The following is a 23,474-nucleotide window of genomic DNA, read 5'->3' as shown; positions in this document are numbered from 1 at the left end:
CAAACAGGCTCAAGTAGGAAAAAGAACAGGTTTTAAATAATGAAATGGATGAGCGCTGAATTCCATTTATCTGCCTCGGTTACACAGGCTTCACAGGGTCGCGGCAAACTGGGACACCTGAACAGAATGGAGCTATTGTTAATGTTATTAGTATGGTCGTATTAGCTTTTCCCACTGTGACAAGTGAAAAACGTCTGCTGTGGAAGAAAAAAAGAAAAAAAAGGTCTTGACCATTTCCTGGACTTCTCATTCACATTGGCAGAAATGTTGAGCTTAAAATAAAAAATAAAGGCTGACCCCGACGAAGGTCGAATTCTCAGAAACAGGCGATTACGTGGACCTGGAGTTTGGTCTGATTGTTTTGTCAGCTGCTGTTTATAAAAGGTCAAAAACAAACTGCAAAGCTCAAATCCCGTAATCCTGTTGTTGCTCGTAGCGCCGCCTTCAGGCCCCACAAGGATTATGTAATTCCATTTCATGTAGTGTGTCTTATTATTCGCGCGGCTCTCGTTTAAATAGCAGTGGTGAAACAGTATGTGGGTGAGCATGTGAAAAAACATATACCCACACATAATCCACACATAAACACAAAAATAAATCTAAATACGCACAACGTGAAAAAAAAGAGGACACAACTCAAATAATGTAGGTAACATCAAATGTTTTTTACACTTGTTGTAAGTGATTCGATTTGACAAATGTTTGTACGTCTGCACGTGTCATTGGAACGGGTGTGTGAGGGAGCTCACACACTGTAAGTACAGAGGCACATACATACTGTAAGTGGGTGTATTAGCATTATAGTCCTATACGCTGTTAAATTTAGCCGACATGTAGACACAGTACGTATGTGCCGAATGACCACGAGAAAGAGACTTCCCACTATAGCACTTACAGTGCGTATATGTGTGGGTGCAGGTAACACAGTCGGATGAGGTAAGGTCTCAGTGGATTACTGAACAACCTCTAGAGGAGACAATAAGAGGCCGTCAGGGGGAGGAGAGAGGAGAGGCCAGATTAATGAAATATGAATGTGTTTACTGAATAGCTGTCATGGCAGCCTACTGATGGCTGGGGGATATTAAAAATACACAGTGCGGCTGACGACTCCACCCACACTCCGTTGACCCCGGCGCTCGTCAGACGGCGCTCTAATCAGCGTACACCTCATCACAATCACCCGCAGAAATCATCATCATCATCATCATCATCATCACACTGCTCATCACCATTTCCATCCTCGCCATCCGCCTCCTGTTCATCTACATCGTCGCTTTCATCGTGCAGCAGGATCGCGCTGCCGCAGGAAATTGAAGTTGGCGAGATCAATAAATACAATATCAAATTAAATTAGCTGCCGGGATGAGGTGAAAATGTGAAAATGAGCGTTTGACGGGCAAAGGGAGAAGAAACGAGATCCAGTCATAACAATCAAAGAAACTCATTTTTGACACACAGGCATGAAAAATAAAATGTGGCGAGGTCACTGCTTCCTGTAATGGATTGAAAAAACGAGTTAAAAGAGGTGAGCCACATATGCTTTGATGTGTGCACACGTGTGTGTGTGTGTGTGTGTGTGTGTGTGTGTGTGTGTGTGTGACCATGACATCATTCCTGCAGCATCTAATCAAGGGGAAAGGGATCTGGCTTCTGCAGCAGGGCTGTAATGGAAACACAATTGACCTGCTTTAATAAGAAACACATGATACCTGCGCTTTGCCCACACTTTCACAGAGACACAGAACACCTCCATTTCACCTGCAACGACACGCAGTCTCACCACCTGCAAACGGATCCGGGTGTATCTCCTGTTCTTTTGAAGTTTTATCTTTTCTCAGTGAAGGATTCGGTGCGTGGCAAAACTCCCATCTGTTCATTTTAATATGAATGGCCGTGTGAGTTTGGTGCTGCTGGAGCGGCAGAGATGTGAAATTGCGGGTGGCATGCAGAGCGGCCCCGACACGCGGGGTTAATTCAAAACCGCCTTTGATGTCCGTCTGTGTGTAAAAGTGAGTTGGTGGTCCGGAGCTCACCCAAACGCGCACACGCCGGGCACATGCATACATGGCCGTGCACGCGTGTACACGTGTTGTAATCATCACACCAGAAATCGCGAGAGACCACTCGCGTAGCCGCATGAATTCAGGTATACGCATGGAGCACCTCGGCTCATGTCTCGTACTGTACAGCACCAAAGAAAGTGTCAGTGAGTCATTTAAATCCATCGCACTCTTCAGGATCTAACTCGTGAGCATCCCCAAACATCTGCTCACATGCCATCCACATCCACATGACAATGGAAGCTAAGCTGGCTGTAGGCAAAACAGACTGCCGGCTTACTCGCACACAATACCTATGTAAAGCAGATGCTGCAGTTATACAGCACCAACAGTCAGACAGATTTCTCTTGAGTAACATACTGCGTGTGATAAGTTCACAGTAGTCAGTGAGCTTAATGAAATATTCATCATTATTAACTTGTGTGGTTGAGTTCTGGGATTTTTTTTTTTTGTGACAGCCTTTCACAGCCTCCAAGATTACACCTATTTCAATAATTTGATTTTATATATATAGTTTTAAAAAAAATCACATAATCGATCCTGAATTTAATTAGACCAGCCGTCATTTACGAACACATGTTGGTTGACAGTAATTACAGTGTTGCTGCTAACTTTACGAGTTACGATATATGTATATCTGCAATAATGGACCAGTGAACAAAAATGTGGTCTTCATGCCAAACGAACCACCTATGCACTGGGACCTCAGTAAACTGTGCAAGGTGTTATTTTATAAGTTTAGACAGAGCCATTCTAAAGAGCCAACAACTTTTCCCCCATGGATATAAAAAAAAGGCCCTCATGTAAGAATAGATTTTGGGGTTTATGGTAGCAAACTTTTATACCTATTTGAAAGTGAAAGCTTGAAAAAGTAAACTATAATATCGGTTGGGGGAATGAAAATGTTCTTCATTATCTTTCAATTTGACTGTGAAATACGACAAACAAAGAGGTAATGATGTTCTGTCTGACTCCAATCAGTCTAATGTGTGAAGTCCCGGGCATTTTACTTCCTCCTGCTTTAAGCTGCATCAACATTTTATAATCACCTAAATTCATGCGAGTCTTTTAGGTTGACTGGTTGGGATGGTCAGGAAGTTACAACTGAAGGCAAACATGACCCTTTTTGCTTTTGTAAAAATAATCATGAAATTCTGTTTATATTCTTTTCATTTTCTTCCTTGTTTTCTCCAGGGCTGTGACACCAGATGTAGGATTAGGCGACTAAAGCACCGTAGTTGAGGACAGGGAAAGATCATGGTTTTGGTTAAACGTTAAAAAACATGTACGTCCTGTCTCGTGTTTCAAGTCTGTTTAACAACATTTAGCCATAATCACAATCTCTCAAATAAATTGAACATGTTGTCACTGAACATTTGCAGAATTATATCTGCGAACTATAATTCTGCATTATATCTGTGTGAACACTCGACCATTCTAACATTGATTAAAAGCATTCCCTCAAAACCAATCAAAAACAAATTTCTAAGAGACGGGGTCTTTATATACTGTATGTTGTTTGTGTTTGTAAGTGTAGTATTGTATGTATACAGGCAGATGCATTAGTATAAGTGTAATGCCGCAATTGTGGTGGTGGAGCATAAATCCCATCAAACAACGGCGCCCTGGGAAAAGGGCCAGAGGCAGAGATGAGAGTAAGTCCAGCTCAAAGCCAGAGAAGAGGGTAGATATAGATTGTGGAGTGAGGGGGAGAGAGAGAGAGAACAAGGCAGAAGACGGAGTGAGCGACAGTTTGCAGAATTAAAAAGATGTAGGTAGCACTTCTGAAGACTCCTCTCAGATGGCCGTGGAGAGTCCTCGCTGCCTACATGATCAAAAATGAAAATACTTTCCCAGGACTTCCACAGCAGCTGAGCGTCACAGAACCACCCACCGCTGAGGCAAGCCAATTAAAGTTATTCACAACTGTGACCAATCGATCATGGACTAGTGCAGGTGGAGGAGAAAGGAGAAGGGGAGGAGGACAAACACCTCCGAGACGTCGGCACATCCAAACTCTCTCAAATGCAAACACAAACAGCGTTAAAAAAAATAAAGAAAAAAAAGACCAACACAGTGGAATGCGAACGCCACACCTACAACTTCACACACGCGGAGAAGCTCTCCCCCTGTAGTGGAATGAATAGAGCACTTCACACCTGGAATTTTCTAGGGCATCACGCCACTCTACATTACCACTGCAGCCCACTCAGGGAGCTATACCCAGTTTTTTCTCTCTGGCGAGCACAGAAAGCGCCAAAGACACATGATGCCCCCTATGAAACATCAAACAGAAGACCACAGAAAATTACACAAGCACGCGCACGCACCCCTGCAAATAACAGCGCCGAAAAAAAAGATGGAGACAAGGAGAAAAGACTTGCAGCGTAGGCAAAATAAAGCATCTTCCTCCGACAGGGCTGGAGCTTTAGCAGACCTCTAATCCTATTTTGACACATAACGCTATATTGTCTTCCTTTTAGCGAGTGCATGGCCTCATTTTCTCCCCCAAGGAGCCACCAGTGGCATCAATGTGTTTGCTTTTTGTTTCCCCTGAAATCATCCAGCGACAATTAGTTCCACAAATACAGTCCCCGACTGTACCGCAGTGAATGTCAGCAACAATCAGACCCTCCGACCGTCTCCGTTTGTTCTATGCTGTTGCCAAGAGGCTGGTTCCCCCCCAAGCTGGTATTCACAGCTCCATCCTGTAATTCACTGCAACAAGCATGTGCGCCACACACACACACACACACACACACACACACACACACACACACACACACACACACACACACACACACACACACACACACACACACACACACACACACACACACACACACACACACACACACACACACACACACACACACACACACACACACACACGAACCATGAACTCTGTGTTTTCTAAAGCCTGCATTATTGATTTCAGTCACCGACCTCAAGAAGCTAAAAAACAATAGGAACTAGAAGGTCGCTCTGAGAGCGCACACCTCTGTCAAGGCTGCAGCCCAACCTCGCCACGTTAGAGAAAGTGAAGAGAAAATTCCTGGATCGGTCCCGTTTATCCAGATCCTCTCCAAAATTCAATGATTCTTCCTTGGGTCATGCCCCACCGCTCCGCAAAATTTCATGGAAATCGGTTGAGCAGGTTTTTTTGCATAATCCTCCTAACTAACAAGCAGACAAACAAACGCTGATGAAAACATTAACTCCTTGGCGAATTCACTAAAAACAAAATCTAAACTACACATATCAATATAAGATTAACAGATCATGATCCGTTTAAACTCAAATTAAATCAGTTTTGAGATGGTTCAACACAAAAAAAACAGTCTGGGAAAGTATCAGAAGTCGATTCCAGGTATAAAACAAAACTAGAAGTTGCAGTTTATATCCATGTCTGTCCAGGCTTATATGTGTAGGGAAGACTTTATTAATAAAAAAAGGGTATTTAGTGCATTTGCAGAATATTATGACGTCACAGTGACCTTGACCTACACGTTGTAATAAATTCATCCTAGAGCCAAAGTGAAAATGTGCGCCACATTTGAAGAAAATTCCCCCGAGACGTTTCCTGAGATATCAGGACCATGAGATGGTGATGGACTACCCCCGAAACATAATGCCTACGGCTAAGGCTGTGGTGGAGGAATAAATATAAACATAATATGAAAATGGAGACAGGACACTAACCCATAATAATCTGGTTCTACTTCTTCTAAACTGTCACATTTTTATTGCAAAACTATTTCAAGTAATTCCTTCTCACGCCAACCCGGGGATATCTGCATGCAGGGCTGCACTCTGCAGATATAAATGCATTTTCATTTACATAAACACCGCCAACCAGTGCCAGGCCATCAAGCCGGGGAGCTGAGGAATCCTTGTAACCTTTCCCGGTGTCAGAAAACCAATAAAAAAGGGAGAAAAGGATAAACACGGTGTGTGTTTTTTGTGTGCCGTTCCGTTCTCCTGTCGGCAACAGGGGAGTCCGGGGCTGGAAGTAATGGTGCTGACCAGCTCTCGCGCTGCTCAACGCTCGGCTTGCGCCTGGTTTTATGGGCTTCTAATGTCCACAGATATTTCGTTATGCGTTTTTATTTCGTTGTCGTTTGGGGTAGATACACATAGATGCTAAGAGTTGGCACACAATGAGAGAAAATTGGGTTGCACAAGGGTTCCAAATAAAAGGGGAAAAAAAGCTTCTCTAGCAGACCGTGTCTAAGCGTTCATGACCCTGATGTGAAGCCCTGACGACCCCTGGCTCTTGGGAACAGCTAATGGGATGTCTGACAGAGACTATAGCCAGGTTTAAAACCTGAACATTTAATCCACCTGGACGCACAAATGCATGGCTAACTACTGTAGGTAAAAAGGTTGCATCATTTATTTTCCGAATTTTATGTATCACCTCACTGAATTTTGGTACCAGCTGACTTCATGTAAACGGGGCTGCTCCATTTACACTCTGGAGGTGCCAATGCCCAAAACTGCAGGGTCGTAAGGTGAAAAAGGTCCTCGCTCGAGTTAAGAAAACTTCTTTCGAACACAATACAACATCATCCAGTGAGCTCCTCCATTAGCCAGTCGAATATCTGCATATTCTTTAAAAAAATAATAATAATAATTTTGGTATCTTTAATAAAATGTCAAATCCAAACTGAAATGAAAATGTGTTAAACAACACCTAGCCCGTATCAATATTTTATATTTCAAAGTTCTGACAAAATTTGAATCCATTATTAAACAACTTTGACTGTAGTTCCACTTCTACTTCAGGAGTAGCATATCGGGTGCTTCCAGGGCACAGGATCAATTGCAAATTGTACAGTGACATCAGTCTGTCCTGATGGGAAAAAGCTTTAATTTTTAATTTCTTTTTTTTTTACTATGAGTACAGTTGAAATAACAGCACAGCAGAGCTCAGCTTCCCGCGTTTATTTTAAAGGCTGGCTTTACAAGACAGCAATATTTGCTGATGTTGCACTAAAAATAGCAGCAATTACTCAAGTTTAACATACATAAAGTGGACCGCGGAGCGTACTGATGTGTGACACACAAAGACCGAGCGATACTTAAGACAAGCCATCAGGAGAAAGATCCGGAGCGGAGAGAGAAAAACTATCTATCCTGCAGAAATAGCCTGTGATGTTTCACACACACCCAGATAACAAGCTGCTGTTGTATAAGGTCCAGGCCAGAAGGTCGAGGGGGAGGGAGAGCTGACGGAGGAGGTCTGAGCACTCTCCCCCTCTATCTCTCTCTCTCTCCCTCTCTTTCTCCTTTAAAGGTAGCTGCCCGTGGTGGGAGGAGGGACCTTCTACTCTTCGTGTAAACTGTCCTCAGGCATAGGAAGCTTTTAAATCAAGAAACAAATGGCACTGATCGGCCCTCACATCATCACCCCCTGATGGATCAGCACAGGCAAAGAGAGAGAGAGAGAGAGAGAGAGGTGAAGCTGACATCAGCTTTAGAAATGGGGGGGGGTCTGGTGTAGCGCTGGGCATCTGAGACAGATTATTGGAATTTTTCTGTAGTCAGCGAGAGTGAGTAAATCCACCAATGCACTTTATAGAGATATGTGTTTGTCGAGGCCGGCTGTCTTCGCTGTGAGCGAGCAACCTTCCTTTTCCAGGAAGTGGAAGGAGATACGCAAGAGACATGTGGAACAATGTTCAGCCTGCATATGACATCTCCCTCCAGTCATGAAAACATTCATGACTGATCGAATTGAACCAGAGGCTTCGGCGATGTTGGAGCGCACGCACGTGCACATGCGCACACAGTCTGGAAGCACTACAGGCAAGAAGGTCTGTGCTGAACTGAGATAAACCTGCAGCCAGCATGTGGTCAGCAGGCTGACTGATGTGGTGTCGACCACACAGCACAAAAAGTGAAGGGCAAAAGCGTCGGCGAGACATTCAAAATATTCTAAATTTTAAAAATGAAGCTCATATATACTGTATATGCTGGGTGAATCCCACACCCATTACCATGCACTCTGTCTTTCCATCCTCCCTCCACTTGGGGGTTTAATGATCTGGATATGCGTCACTCTCAGGTTTCCAGTAATCAAGAGCAGCCAGTGGCAATAGGACAGGCCGTGGTGGCAGACGGATCCTCCGAGTGCAGGGCTGTGAGGTGCCAAGGCTGAACCGAGGGCTTCAGGAGCAGTCATGTGCACCAGGCTAAATTAATGACGCTGATTAGACTCTTCTTATGGAAATGAATTTGAGAGAGAGAGAGAGAGAGAGAGAGAGAGAGAGAGAGAGAGAGAGAGAGAGAGAGAGAGAGAGAGAGAGAGAGAGAGAGAGAGAGTTCAACGTGTTGCAAAGCATTTCCATTTAACAGGCTTGCAAAACTAAAGCTGAAGGTCTGAAGAGATTTCTGTATGTGCGAGTGGGAATAAGACATTGAGGCAATTTAACCAAGTACATTTTCTGAAGTAGTGTTTGAACTGTTTGCTTGAGTATTTTCATTTTCATACTGTAAACTCCATGTCATTTCAGAGGGAAGCCTTGTTAACTGGTGTAATTACTACGTACAGATTAAGATTCCTTTGTAACATAACGTATCATATATTTTACTAGTAAATGACATGATTTTTATCAGAAGAATGTTTACATGAAAACTTACCTGGCAATAAACATGATTGTGATTCTGATAAAAATCATGATTTACTTGTAAAATTGAATATATTTAGAAGAAATGAGACCAGAGGTCTTAAACTGGTTGGACATTTTCCCAATATTTTCCTGAGGGGCTGTATGTGAGAACGCAAATGCTGCTCAGGACATTTCCTGGAACTTCTCCTGTCAGAGTGAGCCCATGTGAGAAAAAAAATCAATGCGAGCGAGTGGGCGTGTTCATCACTGTAAACAAAAACACTGCTTTCCACAGAGGAGTTATGGTCATATCCTTCCCCGTGCATGCTCCACCAAGACGCCACAGAATGTTACAGAAATGTTTTTCGTTGGTGCGAAAGTGTCTGAATCGGACAATTCCCTGCTGCGTTCAGCAAATGTGAAAGGAAAATCTTTGCCTTTTCATGTCTTAAAACAGCTTCTGTAGTTAAAACTAATTGACACATTGAACAGTAAAATGCTACTTAAACATTAAAGGCTAAGTGTTAACGATCTACTAATGTTATATATTACAATATCTCTGTCACAGGGGCCATTATGTGGCAGAATGAGGACTTGTGTACATTTTTGCAGATAATATATATTTACTTTGGCCGCTACAATTAAGAGTACTTCTGCCACCACTAGTATAAGAGCTCCTCTCGGCATGTTCATACCTTTTACAGCTGCACTGAACGCGTGGCCACCTCGTGCCTAAATACGTGTATGAGGATAATAATGTGCCTGTATCGCCGATAAACCATCAAATCACTGTAATGACAGTACAGTATGTGGGTGTGCCGCTCATCTGTGCCTGTTAAAACTGCACTCATCGAGCCCGAGGATAAGGAAACAATGGCAATGTCCACTGCCGCCTCTCATCACCACATCGTGTAACACGTCAAACGCAGCCGCACGCGGGATAATGAGGAGGATAAGGACTATAAACAGCATCCGTCTGCTCACATTTAAATGTACTTACGCTCGTCCTTCCCCTCTATCATTTCATCCATCTTAAGTAGTTTAACTCTAAATATACACACAGAACTGCCTACGTGAACATCCATCTCCATTGTCAAGCCATTCCTCATCCTTTCTCCCCCTCCTCTTTAAAAGCCGCCCACTCTCCTCGTCTCTCCGTCCTCCACGCGCTTCCATTCGAAACTTCCAATTCTTCCTATACATCACTCACCGTCCGTCTTCCTTTCTCTAAACCAAGGCAGAAATGTTAAAATGGGACTTTAAGCTTTTATATATCTATAATTTGGGGGACACGGCACAACCTGCACAAACTCAAACACACCAAGACATTGTATGTTTCTGTGTTGGTTAAGATATTCAGCTACTTTGTGTGCCGCCCTGTCTTGGCCTTTCCCTCTTCCACACGCTACCTTGCTTCTTGTCAGAAAAAATAAAATCTCAACCGAGAGGAACTGAACACACCACATTATTTTAAACCTTGTCTCTTTCCATGTTAGACAAACTCACAAATAATTTGCACACACTTTACTTTTTTTGTGTGTCTATGACAATAAAGTGCGCATGAAGAGGAAGGGGGCGCAGAGGGAGGCAATCTTGTTACCAGCCGACATAGCCCTGGGAAGATTTCTATCAGACACACGTATACTGAGAGGCATCCATTTAGAAAATGGGTTTTCTAGGCATGCTGGGCCATTTAGCACACCCTGTGACGACTCCTGTTTGGGGCCATGATAAATGTTCTTTCACACCAGCTCTGTGCACAGTCAGGCACACACACACACACACACACACACACACACACACACACACACACACACACACACACACACACACACACACACACACACACACACACACACACACACACACACACACACACACACACACACACACACACACACACACACACACACACACACACACACACACACACACAACCATATGGGCACCTTTCAGAAGACATCACTGGGATGGACATAATATTTTTAGAGATAGAGAGAGACTGGCCTGTTTGGGTTCCGCTTACAGAGGAAAACCTTAGAAACCTGTAGAGTAAATTAGTTCAAATCCACAGACTGTGAAAGCTCACTGAGCACTTAACGTCATGTCAATGGAGCATCTTAGCTTTGGGTCCCATTAAGTTCAGGATCAGTCCGCTACGTACAATATGTCACCGTTTTTTATGATAATAGCATCACATGTATGTATTTATTTATTCACACTTGACCCCTGCTGCTGTCTGCTCTTAACCCCATTTTTATCCAGGTGACTGTTATAGTGTGTTGTGTATTGTGGATTTATGTGTGAGCTACTGGATACCAGTATTTCCCCAGGGGGCTGAATAAAGTATCTATTTATCTATCTATCTACGATACATTCCTCTAAATATTAACTATTACTCAATTAATCGATTAGACGATTGACATTTCCACGTTGCAGCTGCTTATTTGTTTGCTTCTTTGTCTTAAAGTACATAGTTAACTTACATGCTTTATAGGTTTCAGACTTTCTCGGACACAATAAGAAAACTGTTCGCATGAAGTGATGTGACACTTACTCGTGATTTTCCAAGTTTGGTGATCTTACTAGATAATTTACAGGGTGGCATGTTTCTCTTTCAGAAACCCATTCGGGAATCTCAAATTGTATCAGGCTTGAATCCAGACTGCTTGTTAAAGTTTGTGAAATTTCATTTTAGAGAAACCCTTTTCTTTCTTTTTTTTATCAGACAACAACAGGATGCTTTCACATTGAAACCATGTGTCAAATATTTTAGAAGAATACTGTGGCTTCAAAATTCACATTGCTCAGCGGGAATACTGAAAAAAAAAATATTTGCACAAACGGGAGACTGTAAACATTCCCAGTTATATTATGGCTGCTCAAAAGTCAACCGAGCTCTATCATGCAATCGGAGTGTCTGCCTGATTTCCACTAACCGTTAACCTTTAGACCCGCAGGATCCCCGTCATCTCACTTCCTCCTCTCTGGGATCCATCAAAGTTACGACCACGGGAGCCGTCCCACTAACCACTGTTGCTGCTTGTGTTAGAGCTGCCACAGGCTCTGTACCGGCTGGATGAATCACAATCACCCGTACAGCGATAATGAAGCATTTATCTCAGGGTGCATCACGAACCCTGGAAGCACGGTGAACATGCGCACACGGCAGGAGAACGCTGAAACAGTGTCAATCACACTCTGCTCAACCATCTGCTCCAGCACAAGACAGACACATGTTACGCACAACCTCATACAAGGACACGGACACAAACAACCAACTTCATTTTCTGCTAAATGTGCCCATTTTCCAACAAGCTGCTCTGGTTTGTTAAAACATATTATTGCCAATAAAATCATTATACAAATTGAAAGTATAGCTTTACCTATAAAACATTCTTTCACGAGATTTCGTAATAAAGAGGTTACGTCAAGATGTGTATGCAGACATTCTGAATTTTTGGAGGGTTAATAAAATTGCGGGGGGGTAATTATCTCAAGAATAAAGTTTAATACCAAAACTGAATGTGTTTGAAAGATCAACATATTGCTAAAAACAAACAGCTGCCACAGACTCTCACACACACACACACACACACACACACACACACACACACACACACACACACACACACACACACACACACACACACACACACACACACACACACACACACACACACACACACACACACACACACACACACACACACACACACACACACACACACACACACACACACAACCACAACCATATGTGCACCTTTCACAAGACATCACTGGGATGGACATGATATTTTTAGAGATAGAGAGAGACTGGCCTGTTTGGGTTCCGCTTACAGAGGAAAACCTTAGAAACCTGTAGAGTAAATTACACACAAGGACTCGGGAGTCTCTGTTGTACAACCTCACCCAGTGAAATCGGACTGATTAATAATGGAGGAAAATGCAGCGCGTCACGTGCAGGCGTGACGTCAACTCACCGATCTCATCTGCTGAGTTCCGGTGACGTGTTGCAGAACCTTCTCCAGCTCCTTCTCGATGCGTCCGGCCCAGTGAATCATTCTGGAAAGCGAAATAAGACATTTTCAGTGTGCATCCCTCGGCATTATCACACAAACGTGTCGTCACATGAGCATTCGTTTCTGTGTCAGGGCGTGTGAGTGTGTTTTCAAAGTGAGTCTGACACCATCTTTGTGCATCTCTGTCTGTGCTGGAGAGCTCCCAAACTCCCTCCCCCTTTCCAGATCCCTATCTGAGACTCATACCGTCTATCTCTCCCAATGTCTGGGCAAGTCATCAGCACCTTCTCTCCATATCGCACTTCGCATATATCTGCTCGTCTCTGGCAGGACCGGCGGCGAGCGTGCCTGTCGTGGCTCGGGTTGGGATCAACGGCTCTGCAGTAAAACTGCTCTGGTCTGACAGAAGTGCACCCTAAGCAGGAGCTGATCTCCGGTAGACTGAGCCAACTTTGGAATTAAGAGATCAAACGGCTGGAGCGCATCACACTATATCTCCCAGCAAGCAACAAATGACTTAATGGATCCAAGATTTTCACCAGATCATTTTAAAGCGGCAGCAAGAGGGTCGACCTGGGTACACGCTGAACAATCCACGCGTGTGCATGGAGAGAAAGTCTCATCAGATGAATAAATTCTGTCTTGCGTATGTGAGGCAACCACTGACTCCGTGCCAACCTTTTCCTTTCAGCCGCCCGCAGACAGCTAATCACTAGCATCAACAGCACAACAGAGTCGTTTGTCTTTTAATATGACGACGGAGACGAATGTCATCTTTAAATGTCAGATTTGCTCAGAAGACAAGGAGGAAGACAGATTTATTAAATTGCACAAATCTGCCAAGGCAGTGACAGCGCTCGGCGTAATCACAAAGCCGGAGCAGGCCTCATCAGAGGAGTAACAGAAGAGCAGACACGCCACGCGAGTGCAGTGCGCCCTGGCTGTGTTTATAGGGATTACGAGGAAGCAAGAGGGCCTCCGAAAAGGGCCGAGCAGAGCGGGACCGCTGACTATGAAAAGGTCACCTCGATATGAAATAAAAACAAGCTTACAGTGAGAGCGGAGCCGAGCAGAACGCAGTGATACTAACAGTGAGGGACATTACCTCTGTCCTCGAGCCAGGCAGACTTCTTACGCAACTTCATTAGTCTACACACACACACACACACACACACACACACACACACACACACACACACACACACACACACACACACACACACACACACACACACACACACACACACACACACACACACACACACACACACACACACACACACACACACACACTTACAGTACATACACATAAACAGTTTTGACAGAATGACATGCAGTAACTAGGGCCCTATGCTGTCTTATATTGTAAGCATATGTGAATATATACATGCTTAAGTCATCAAATATACAATACTGACCCAGCTAATCTTAAGAATTTTTATTATTATTATTTATTATATGATTATTTTGATGTTTATCGTGATAATTTGGTAAGGACTCTTCGTGATAAATCTAAACCAGGGGTAGATGACAGAGACAAGATTAAAGAAAATGTATTTAATGGTCAAGCAGGTAAATGTATTTCTTGTTCAGCTCTCTAAAGCTCGAGCTAAGGCTGGAGAATAATTTAATATTTTTCGTTTATCTTCTCTGTGTATAATCTCTCTGACCTATACTCATATGGAGCTATTGTGAGGCACAGATCTCATGTGATTTTAAAAAAAATGAAGAAGGAAAAAGTGTATCAGCATGAGCTCACAATAAGTTCAACCATTTCAAATATTTGAATAAGATAATTAAACTTGATTTTGTTCTCAATCAAATATGATTAAGATAATCTAATGGGTTTCAATTACCTATGTGTCGGCTACACACTGTCACCACCTTCATTCTGCTGCAATGGGTGGGGAAAAAGTCATTTCAGGTACAACAATGAAATTTCTAAAATGGCAAAATGTGGACTATTGATGAGTAAAATCAATGAAAGATAAAATATCACAATATAAAGTCTCAAGTGTTACATCCCAAATCTACAGACACAGATGTGCAGCCTCGTCACTCCTCTTTCATGATGTTTTCATTTTTCAATCATAGCATTAAAAACATCAAGTGTAATCAGTAATACGCTCACTGACAGATAACAAACCAGTCGACCACTCAACCTTTACACGGCCGACGAGCATCAGGACAGATCACGTGAAGCTGGTCTCGGACATTTGAAGGCAACGTAACCCCTCTAGTAAAATGTTGCTCTTGTAAAATGACTTGAGTTCCGTGTTGAACCGACTGTAAATCAAAGGGGAAATACATTTCACAGTCCAAAATATGCAGACGCCTCCATTCGGTGGCAACTACGGAGAGAGGAGGAGATGCTGGTTTGGTAAATGATGTGCACTACTGAGGCCTAATGTTCAATAAATGCTTTGAGCACTTATGTGTTGTGAACGCTGTTATTGCTCTTCTTTTTTTGTACTGAGAAATTGTCATTGGACACTGCATGAAAGCCACAGTTTGTAGTTTGATGCAGTATTAAAACTTTGCCAATTGTGTCCTGGTATTTTCCATGTAATATGATCATATGCCAGGCAAATATTATGGGAGATGTAGAAAATGTGATGAAATTAGTTTTGATGGTCGACCTGTGTATCAGCCACAAACCATCGTCATGTTTACCCTGCTGCGATGGATCCTACAGTACAATGCTGAAATATCTTTAAGGGCTGAAGGTGGACTATCTTCACATGTGGGAACACAATTTAAGGGGGAGTCGCCCTGAGTTTGATTAAGAATGCCCAGAGGATATTTTACTCCTGTAGAGAAGATTGTACATCCGTACATTTAGATTCCAGTTACTGGAACATGCAGGTTTTCGCTATATAGTTGTATAATATGGAAATAATTTGAACCACACACAAACACACACACGCGCACACACACACACACACTCTCAATGAACATAAACAACACTGATATACAAATCCGATGGTACTCCTTCTCGGTACTGCTGTCAAAAAGGACCACAGGCTATTCTGCCTTTCCTCAGATCGTCAGCGTGTGTGTGTGTGTGTGTGTGTGTGTCAGCAGGCCTATATGCACCTGATGGGCAGCCACAGCAGCTCCCACCGTACACTCCAATTAGCCAACAGTCATATTTTAGCAAATAGCACAGAGACGTGGGTGACACGAGACCCAGTTTTCAAAACCCAAGAGAAGAGCAGACATAATACAGAGCGGCCAAAACCAGACCTGGACGTAACTTATCTTTATCTGTTCAAACGAGAGCACTCGGCAAGCTTCATAATAATGTCGACATATAATGAGATAAGCATTACCTTAATACAATGCAATCTGTAATCCAGAAGGAATTTTTAAAAACTACATGTATTTGGGGGGAAAAGTAGAGCAGACGTTGAGATAAGATTATAAATACAATCTCGCATTTAATCCATGGATATAAGTGTCATTTATAAAATATATTCAAATACAATAAAATATAAGTTAAACAAACCAGGTTTGTTGGAAAAGCAATTATCCGCCCTTGTTTTTCTTTACAGCGTTCAATCAAAGCAATGATGGAGAGCTAATAGTTGTTGTAGCAGTAGTATCAAAGGAGGAGAAATTAATTTTCTTTTGAAAGTCACCTTGGCCATCCGGACCAACGACGCCCTAAAGATTTTAGGCAGGATCGTCCAGTGGACGCATGAGGGAGGAATCATTAAGACTCTTGTCACTTCTGGGTGAACCTGACTGACTAAGCATCAGGATGCACTCCATCATCACAGGATACACTCCATCATCACAGGATACACTCCGCGTCCACAGCATTAGGACATGAGCATCATGAACAGAGAGCCACATCACATTTGAAGCCAATATACTTCACAGTTCTGAGTGAGGAACAGTGGCACTCACAAACCTATAAAGTCTGAATTATACATTTAAACAAAGCAGTCTACTATAAAAAAAAACGCAACATTTTGCGTTGTTATTCTTCACTTATCGTCTTAAGTCTTTTATTGAATCCTCCAATGACGCACAGGTGGTGATTTGTTGCAGCAGCACCTTGTCTCTCTGTTGCCTCTGTGTGTCCTTCAAGGTTAAACTGTTAGTCTGTTGAGCGTGAAGATGAATAAGTAGGCTTTAAACAAACTGAAATACTGAAATACCTCCTCCACGATGAGGACAAAAGGCCCAGCAGCAGTTTTCCTTCTTGTCTACAAACATCTGTGGGCTCAGATACTTTCTGTGCCTGCGGTTAAACGGACGAAGCAACACTGTGATTTGGAATTTCTACAAAAAACACACCAAAAAAACCCCTCTCTTCTTATCTGGAAGCCATTGTTGCTGCATTTGTGGCTGAAAGGAGTCTGAGCAAGTTAAGTTCAGCAGTTTTTTGGGGGGGGGAACGAGCCCAGACGCTGGGACTTCATCCGAGGGTCTAAAGACCTGCTGCTCCTGCGGCAACAATAACAACATTATCCGGTTCAAACGCACCAGCGTGTCCTGCTGTGGGACAGACGCGACCATGTCCACGGTGCGTGTGCACTGTACACCGGAGGGACTCTTGATGGAGTGCAGCCTCGTTATTGCTCAGCCTGTCCGTTGTGCGTAATTCTCCCCCGCAGTGACATCAGAACAACAAATCGACTACCCTTATTTTTTTTTGGGGGGGGGGGGGGGGGTTCTAATAAATTATTGCTCGGGTCTTTTTGGGCCATTCGCCTGTGGCCCCCGTGCGCGCTCCCATAATGCCCCTTTTCCTTGTTTCGGGCTTCGGGCATCAAGACGCCACTGCCCACAATGACAACAACAACAACAACAACACGGGGCTCCTCTGTGGGTTCGTAACGCAGCATCGCAGGCGGAAGCTGCGTCGGACAGCCAGCTGTCCCCTCTCGAGGTAAACGCCGCCGCATGTGCAGGCTTGTCTCGGGGGCCACCTGTCCCGGTGCCGCGCTCCGCACCCCGGTTCACCCGCCCCCCCCCCAAAAAAAACACGGTGCACGGTACTTACGTGTAGTGCTGTGGGAAGAGGTGGGTCCCGTCTGTCGGCGTGGAGACACATATGACAAGTACAGTTTGAATCGCGAGGAGGCAGGGGAACCCGTACGACTGCGCGCAGATCGCCATTTTCCATTAAATATTCAAGAAACTGGGATAAATGAGCGAGAGAAGGGGCCGGAAGGACAGTCTCTCGCAGCTGCTGAGCTAAGAATAACCGAGCTCCGGGGAAAGTGTGTGGTGGGAGGGGATGGTTGGCGGAGGCTCCTGGACACTTCAGCCGGCGGTGAGAGCTCAATCAGAGACGAGCGCGCGCGCGCGCGCACACGCGACAGGACCGGCAGCTGAAGACAGAGCGGATGAGGACCAGGAAGGAGGAGACGCTGCTGCTGCTGCTGCTGCTGCTGCTGCTGATGATGATGATGATGTGCCTGCTGCCTCTCCGCGCACTCGCTGTCCTCCCTCTCCGCCGCCGCGCACATTTGCTCCTTTTTCCACTCGCACGCTCTCTCCCATGTAACGACCACTCAGAGTCAAGCTCCCCGCCACAACGACGGGGTGCCCCTCCAGCCTGACTTTTCAGAATAAAACCCCTGGCGTTTTAGGGGCAGAAGTGCGCAAGCAGACGTTTAATAGATATGAAAAAAAAAACATTTTGACGTCCTCAGTGAAATGAATTCACGGAGAGGTCTGAACTGCAACACGGCAGCAGCCCTAACTAACCAGAGGTGGGATTGTTTTACTTTGCAAACATAAAACAGATGTGGATAATTTTATTTTGAAGGTTAAACTGCCCAACTTCCTGTGCGCGTTCACTGCATCTGCGCCACTTGACTCAGCTGTGGGCACCAGTGGTCCTACCTCCTCCTCCAACAGCCCATGCCTGTGCGACAGGCGGGGGCGCGCATCAGGCCGCCTCCCCTTCCTCCCCTTGCTCCCCTTCCTCCCCGTGTCCTCTCTGCTCCTCTCTGCTCCTCCACGCATTGCGAGCGGAAATCGAGGCTTTATTTTGGTAATTAGGAGGCATGACTCTGGAGGGGCGGATTGTATTAACTGGAGTGTAAACATTCGGCCATCACCTTGGGGCTGCTCTCCAACTGCATTTGTTCTACTTATTGTTTCGCATCTGGTCCAGTGGATGACATTTAAACGAATGTAAGGATAATTAATAACCTCACATTGGACATACCTGGCTATTGTTTCACGATGTCACCTGAGCTATTCAGATGAGTATTTGAAATGTAACTTTATAGTGAGACATGGGATGTCTCCTTGTCTCCCATAACTGAAAGCCTCTTGATAATCATTTGTTTTCCGATAAAGTAGGGTATATTTTAGGGGAATGAGTTTTCCTCTGGACATAATGTCAGATGCTGTTCACTTTAACAGTAAACAAGGAGGAAAGATGCACTGAAACCACAGAGTAAATCTAATTTGGCAAGAAGTTACCCCCCCGGAGAGCGTCTCTCAGTGGCAGCTCTGTGAGTGTGTGTGTGTGTGTGTGTGTGTGTGTGTGTGTACCTGTCTCTGTCTTATTTCCCCTCCCCTGTACTGCTGTTTGTGTTCTCTGATCTTCCTATTGGAGGACACAGTGGGTGGTACACATTTTCACCTAAACAAAACACATTTTCAGCTTCGTTCAATAGAGCACACAACAAAGATTTATAGATTTTTACATAATCCGTTCCTGGTGTGTCTCTGTCGTCGGTATTACAAATGGATATTACGGTCCTTCGCAAAAACACACAGTAGGCGGAAAGGTGCCCAAGGCTTTATATTTGTTTTTGTCATTTTTTTCCCCCACTTGTCTCCATGTTAAATGGTTCAGGGCACTTGGTCACTTTGGCTGCTCCTGGGTGAGTCTCACATCCCTCAGCCCATTTGCTCGGCATGGACAGCCGGTCTTGTGGCCGTGTCGTCCTTGGCTCAGCCGTTCGGCAGGGGACACGCAGGTGCTGTGCCACGGTCGAGCCACACGGCCGTCAGCAGGGTTGCTGCACAGCATTTCTGTCTCCTCACTGACAGGGTTTGGTATAAAGGACACACCGCAGGGCACGGGCCTCAGCAGGGGGAGGAGGAAAAACCCTCCCGATGGCGCGGGGATGAAGAGCTACAGCAGCGGTACCTCTGCTCATGTACATGGGCGTCACGGATCATTCAGTTCGAACAAATATCTCAGCTTGTTCCTCGGGAAAATCTGATTTTTATCCCCCAGAGATGCTATTTGTTGAGACATATCTAGCTAATGATCCCTTTCACCTCTCCAAAAAAATCTGTGGCAGGAGAGGCAGGAGAAAGTCTTGTTTTGATTTATTATCATTCCCTACTCAGAGGGAAAAAAAACCTTAATTGATCGCTACTCTCGAACATTAATTCTCCCGTACCATACTTCCCATCATGCCAGTTATGATAACAACTAACAGATACTGGTGGAGTGATGTAGGCCCGGCTGTGACTCACACAAAACATTTCTGCTGACTCACGGCCACCCCTTCTTTTCTCCTTCCTTTCCAACATACATTAGGCAAACTTGTCTGAATTTACCTGACGCGCGAGGCCTGGAGAAAGAGAAATGTAAGCAAATCTAATTTTAAATGCATCTACTAATACGTTGTTTTCTGTATCAGAACGAGCTGCTCAGAGTAGGGGAACAAAAGCAAAACATCCAAGGGTATATGTCTCTCTGGACAGGAAGCCCCTGGGTGTTTTGCTGTTGCTGAGACCACAAGATGATTGACAACCAATTTAAGCAATCATTTCTGATGTATGGCCTTGTCACTCTCAACTTCGTCACACTGGTACCTTAAATGCAAATTAAATTTCATCTGCCTGTGTGTTTGTGTGGTGGTGGTGGTGGTGGTCGTGGGCGGACGAGTGGCGGATAAAAGAGGTGATTGCCACCCCAGGGCCTGGGATCTCATTGAACACGCTGCGATGCTCGTACAGAATCCACTCTTTATTAGAGCCGATCGATCGGGGCCAGCGAAGAGATCCGCTCGGTGAAAACACACAGATCAATGACCTCAAGCACTGCAGATCGTCGGTGCGGTGACAACAGCAGACAGGAGGCGGGTCTCTGCCGCTCAGGGACCTCTGTCATTGGACCGTGCAGTTTCTCCTGAAGATATTGACCTGCCAATCTGTCATTGATTGAGGGAGTAGAGTGCGAGGGGACAGGCCTCGCTGCGCTGTATCACACTACAGCCTCTTTTCTCGGGACTGCTCCCCCAGACAGAGGCCAAGGAGGTTGGACTAGAATGAATCACTCCTTGTTTCTTCTGTCTCCAGGCCTCGGGGAAGTCACAGTAAAGGCGCACCCCACACATCCAGACACACACACACACACGCTGGTTGCTTATCTTCCTTTTACACCACCTTATCCATCTCTCTCTCCCTCCCTACAACCTCCTCCTCCCCTGTCTCTTTCTGTGGCCTGTATGCTGATGCTCCGCTGCTCTGAACAGAAGTGAGGCTTCACACTATGTAAAAGCTACAGTGTGGTAGTCCGCCCACTGCATGCTAAGATTTCATGTTTCTGATTAGAGAGGGACTGCGTGTTGCAGTTCACCGCAGATAATGGAGCCAGCTGCCCTTCAGAGAGACTCTCGGCAAACTTCAATGATCCTCTCAAGTGCTCTCTCTAAAAACAGGAGCATGATATACTGTCACTCATTTGCCACACTTTCTTTGAGGGCGTTTTTTTCTCTCTCTTTTTTCTCTCTCTCTCTTTCGCCACAGCAGAGAAAAGTCGGCGTGCCCTTGTCCTCGACAAGGATATACTGAAGAGATCGGCAGAGTGATTCCAGCAATCAAGGTTATCTCCCCTCTGTGTCCCTTTCAGCTTACTCCCTGCTCACCTCACAGTTTATCATCCCTTTCAGTTTCATCCACTCGACAGAACAGAACAGATCCCATCTGAATAACACAGACCTCCTTGTTTACATAAATATTTGTATGCCCCACATCCCTCTTTATTTGCTTAGCTCTGTAATGTGGCTATTACCTACATGACCTTATGCGCTTTGCCGCTATCAACAAAAAAATATCTTATTCAGACCACGGCGCTCCATCTATGCACCTCCTTTACTGTAAAAATGCAAACGTGCCCGGCGCTGTTGGGCCGCAAGGCTCTCTGGGATGTTCATGCTCAAATGTCAGAGCATTTCATCCTGATGGTGATGACTCACTCCCCTCACTCCTCAGTCTGCATGAACGAACAGGAGCGCCAATTAATGCCTCAGCCTTTCTTCACGTGCAACAGTCGGGGAAACCACCACCATATCAAATGTTACAGTAGGGCACGCAAACACAGGGCTATTCTGTTAGAAAATACAGATACAGTATTCATAAGGGAGACATATACATTTAAGGCTACACTTTATCACCTCCAGGGAATCCCCGCTCCACCTCACCCACATAGACAAGTGGCTGCGTGTGAAAACAGAGCAGGACTCAGCACTCATTGACATGCTCTACTAGAGGCCTAATGGCCCCTGGGTAATGGCCTCTTTGGTCTTCAGGAAATCCTCCTCCATGCATACATCAAAGCTGGGATTGAGAAGGATAGAGAGTGGGAAATCGAGGGGAGGAAAGAGACATCAGTGCCACACAGGGAGAGGAGAGCAAGTAACACGCCGGAGGAGGAGGAGGCTCGTACTCCAGACCATTTTTTGTTTACAGTTTTCATGGCGAGGTCAATCCAACACGTTCTAGACTTTGAGGTTCACATCAGCGTGGTTCAGCAGCGCTGTACTGGTGCACTTCAAATGAGGCTGGGTATGAAACTAGATACTTTGGTCAGATATTTAATCAATTAAATTATAGTTCTGCCATGTTTTAAACCACTTTATTTAGTGTGCATGTACAGCAGCTTGTACTTAGACAACACTTAAGAAAAATAAGAACATGAATACCTTTTGGCCAGTGCATGATTTGAGGATCCGTTAGTTAACCGATTAGCTGAAATTTGGTAATTGATCATTTGAGTAATTTGAGGTTTTCAGACCTGTACTCTTTGTCATCTGAGTCAGATGTGTTCACAACAGGCAAGGGGTCGCACATGGGTAGAGTGCCCGCTCGCTCGCCGTGAATGTTCCTGAGATTTTCCTCCGATGTTCTCACATGAACTCACACTGACATTTTCTGGAAATTTTTTTACCTGGGGGACTGGAAGTAATATTGCTGGAAAATGTCCGGAGTAACGTTTGCTGTCATTTGCGTTCTCACATGCAGCCCCTCAAGATGTTCAAGGAAAATGTCTGTGATGTCTTTCACACTGTAAATCCTTCAGCTCTGAGAAGTTTTAATGGGCACGACACACTAGTCTGACATTTTCCGCTCCACTGTTTCTCCGTCTCTTTTGTTTTTTGTCAATCGATGTTGCTGACACACAGCAGACCAGAGTCCTCAGCCAGCTGCTATATAACCTGCAGCCCACCGGCCCACGACACGCCCCGCCTCTCCTCACTGTCCATGAGCCATCTGCCTTAGTCTGCATATTGCAGACCTGTCAATGCTATCTAATTATAATTCAAACAAAGGTGTCCATTGTGACCCTAACTGTGTTTGTAAAACTTTTTGTCTTGCTCCATATGGTCAGTACAGCAAAGGCACCTGTCTCTATCTATCTATCTCTCTATCCATCCATCCATCCATCTATCTATCCATCTATCCATCTTTTTATCTATCTATCTCCTGTGTGTAAATACAGCAAAGGCACCTCTATCTATCTATCTATCTATCTATCTATCTATCTATCTATCTATCTATCTATCCAT

General features: G+C 44.6%; 1 protein-coding gene across 3 annotated transcripts in view; it reads right to left on the bottom strand.

Moving 5' to 3' along the window:
* cacna2d2a (calcium channel, voltage-dependent, alpha 2/delta subunit 2a) overlaps positions 1–23,474 on the bottom strand; it is a 149,549-nt gene that overhangs the window by 115,177 nt on the left and 10,898 nt on the right. For 2 of the 3 annotated variants that reach the window (XM_035630482.2, XM_035630483.2), the window contains exons 1-2: positions 17,711–18,234; positions 12,658–12,739 (exon numbers count right to left, since the gene is read on the bottom strand). In XM_035630482.2, the coding sequence (XP_035486375.1) occupies positions 12,658–12,739; positions 17,711–17,826 (198 nt within the window). In that variant the 5' untranslated portion in view covers positions 17,827–18,234. Of the gene's footprint in view, positions 1–12,657; positions 12,740–17,710; positions 18,235–23,474 lie in introns of those variants that run through there. The other variant, XM_035630481.2, reaches the window with a different exon arrangement.

The sequence above is a fragment of the Scophthalmus maximus genome, chromosome 6 (assembly GCF_022379125.1).
Source record: "Scophthalmus maximus strain ysfricsl-2021 chromosome 6, ASM2237912v1, whole genome shotgun sequence".
Lineage (NCBI taxonomy): Eukaryota > Metazoa > Chordata > Actinopteri > Pleuronectiformes > Scophthalmidae > Scophthalmus > Scophthalmus maximus.
The sequence above is the reverse complement of the archived record's forward strand: the minus strand, read 5'-3'. Positions and strand labels throughout refer to the sequence as shown.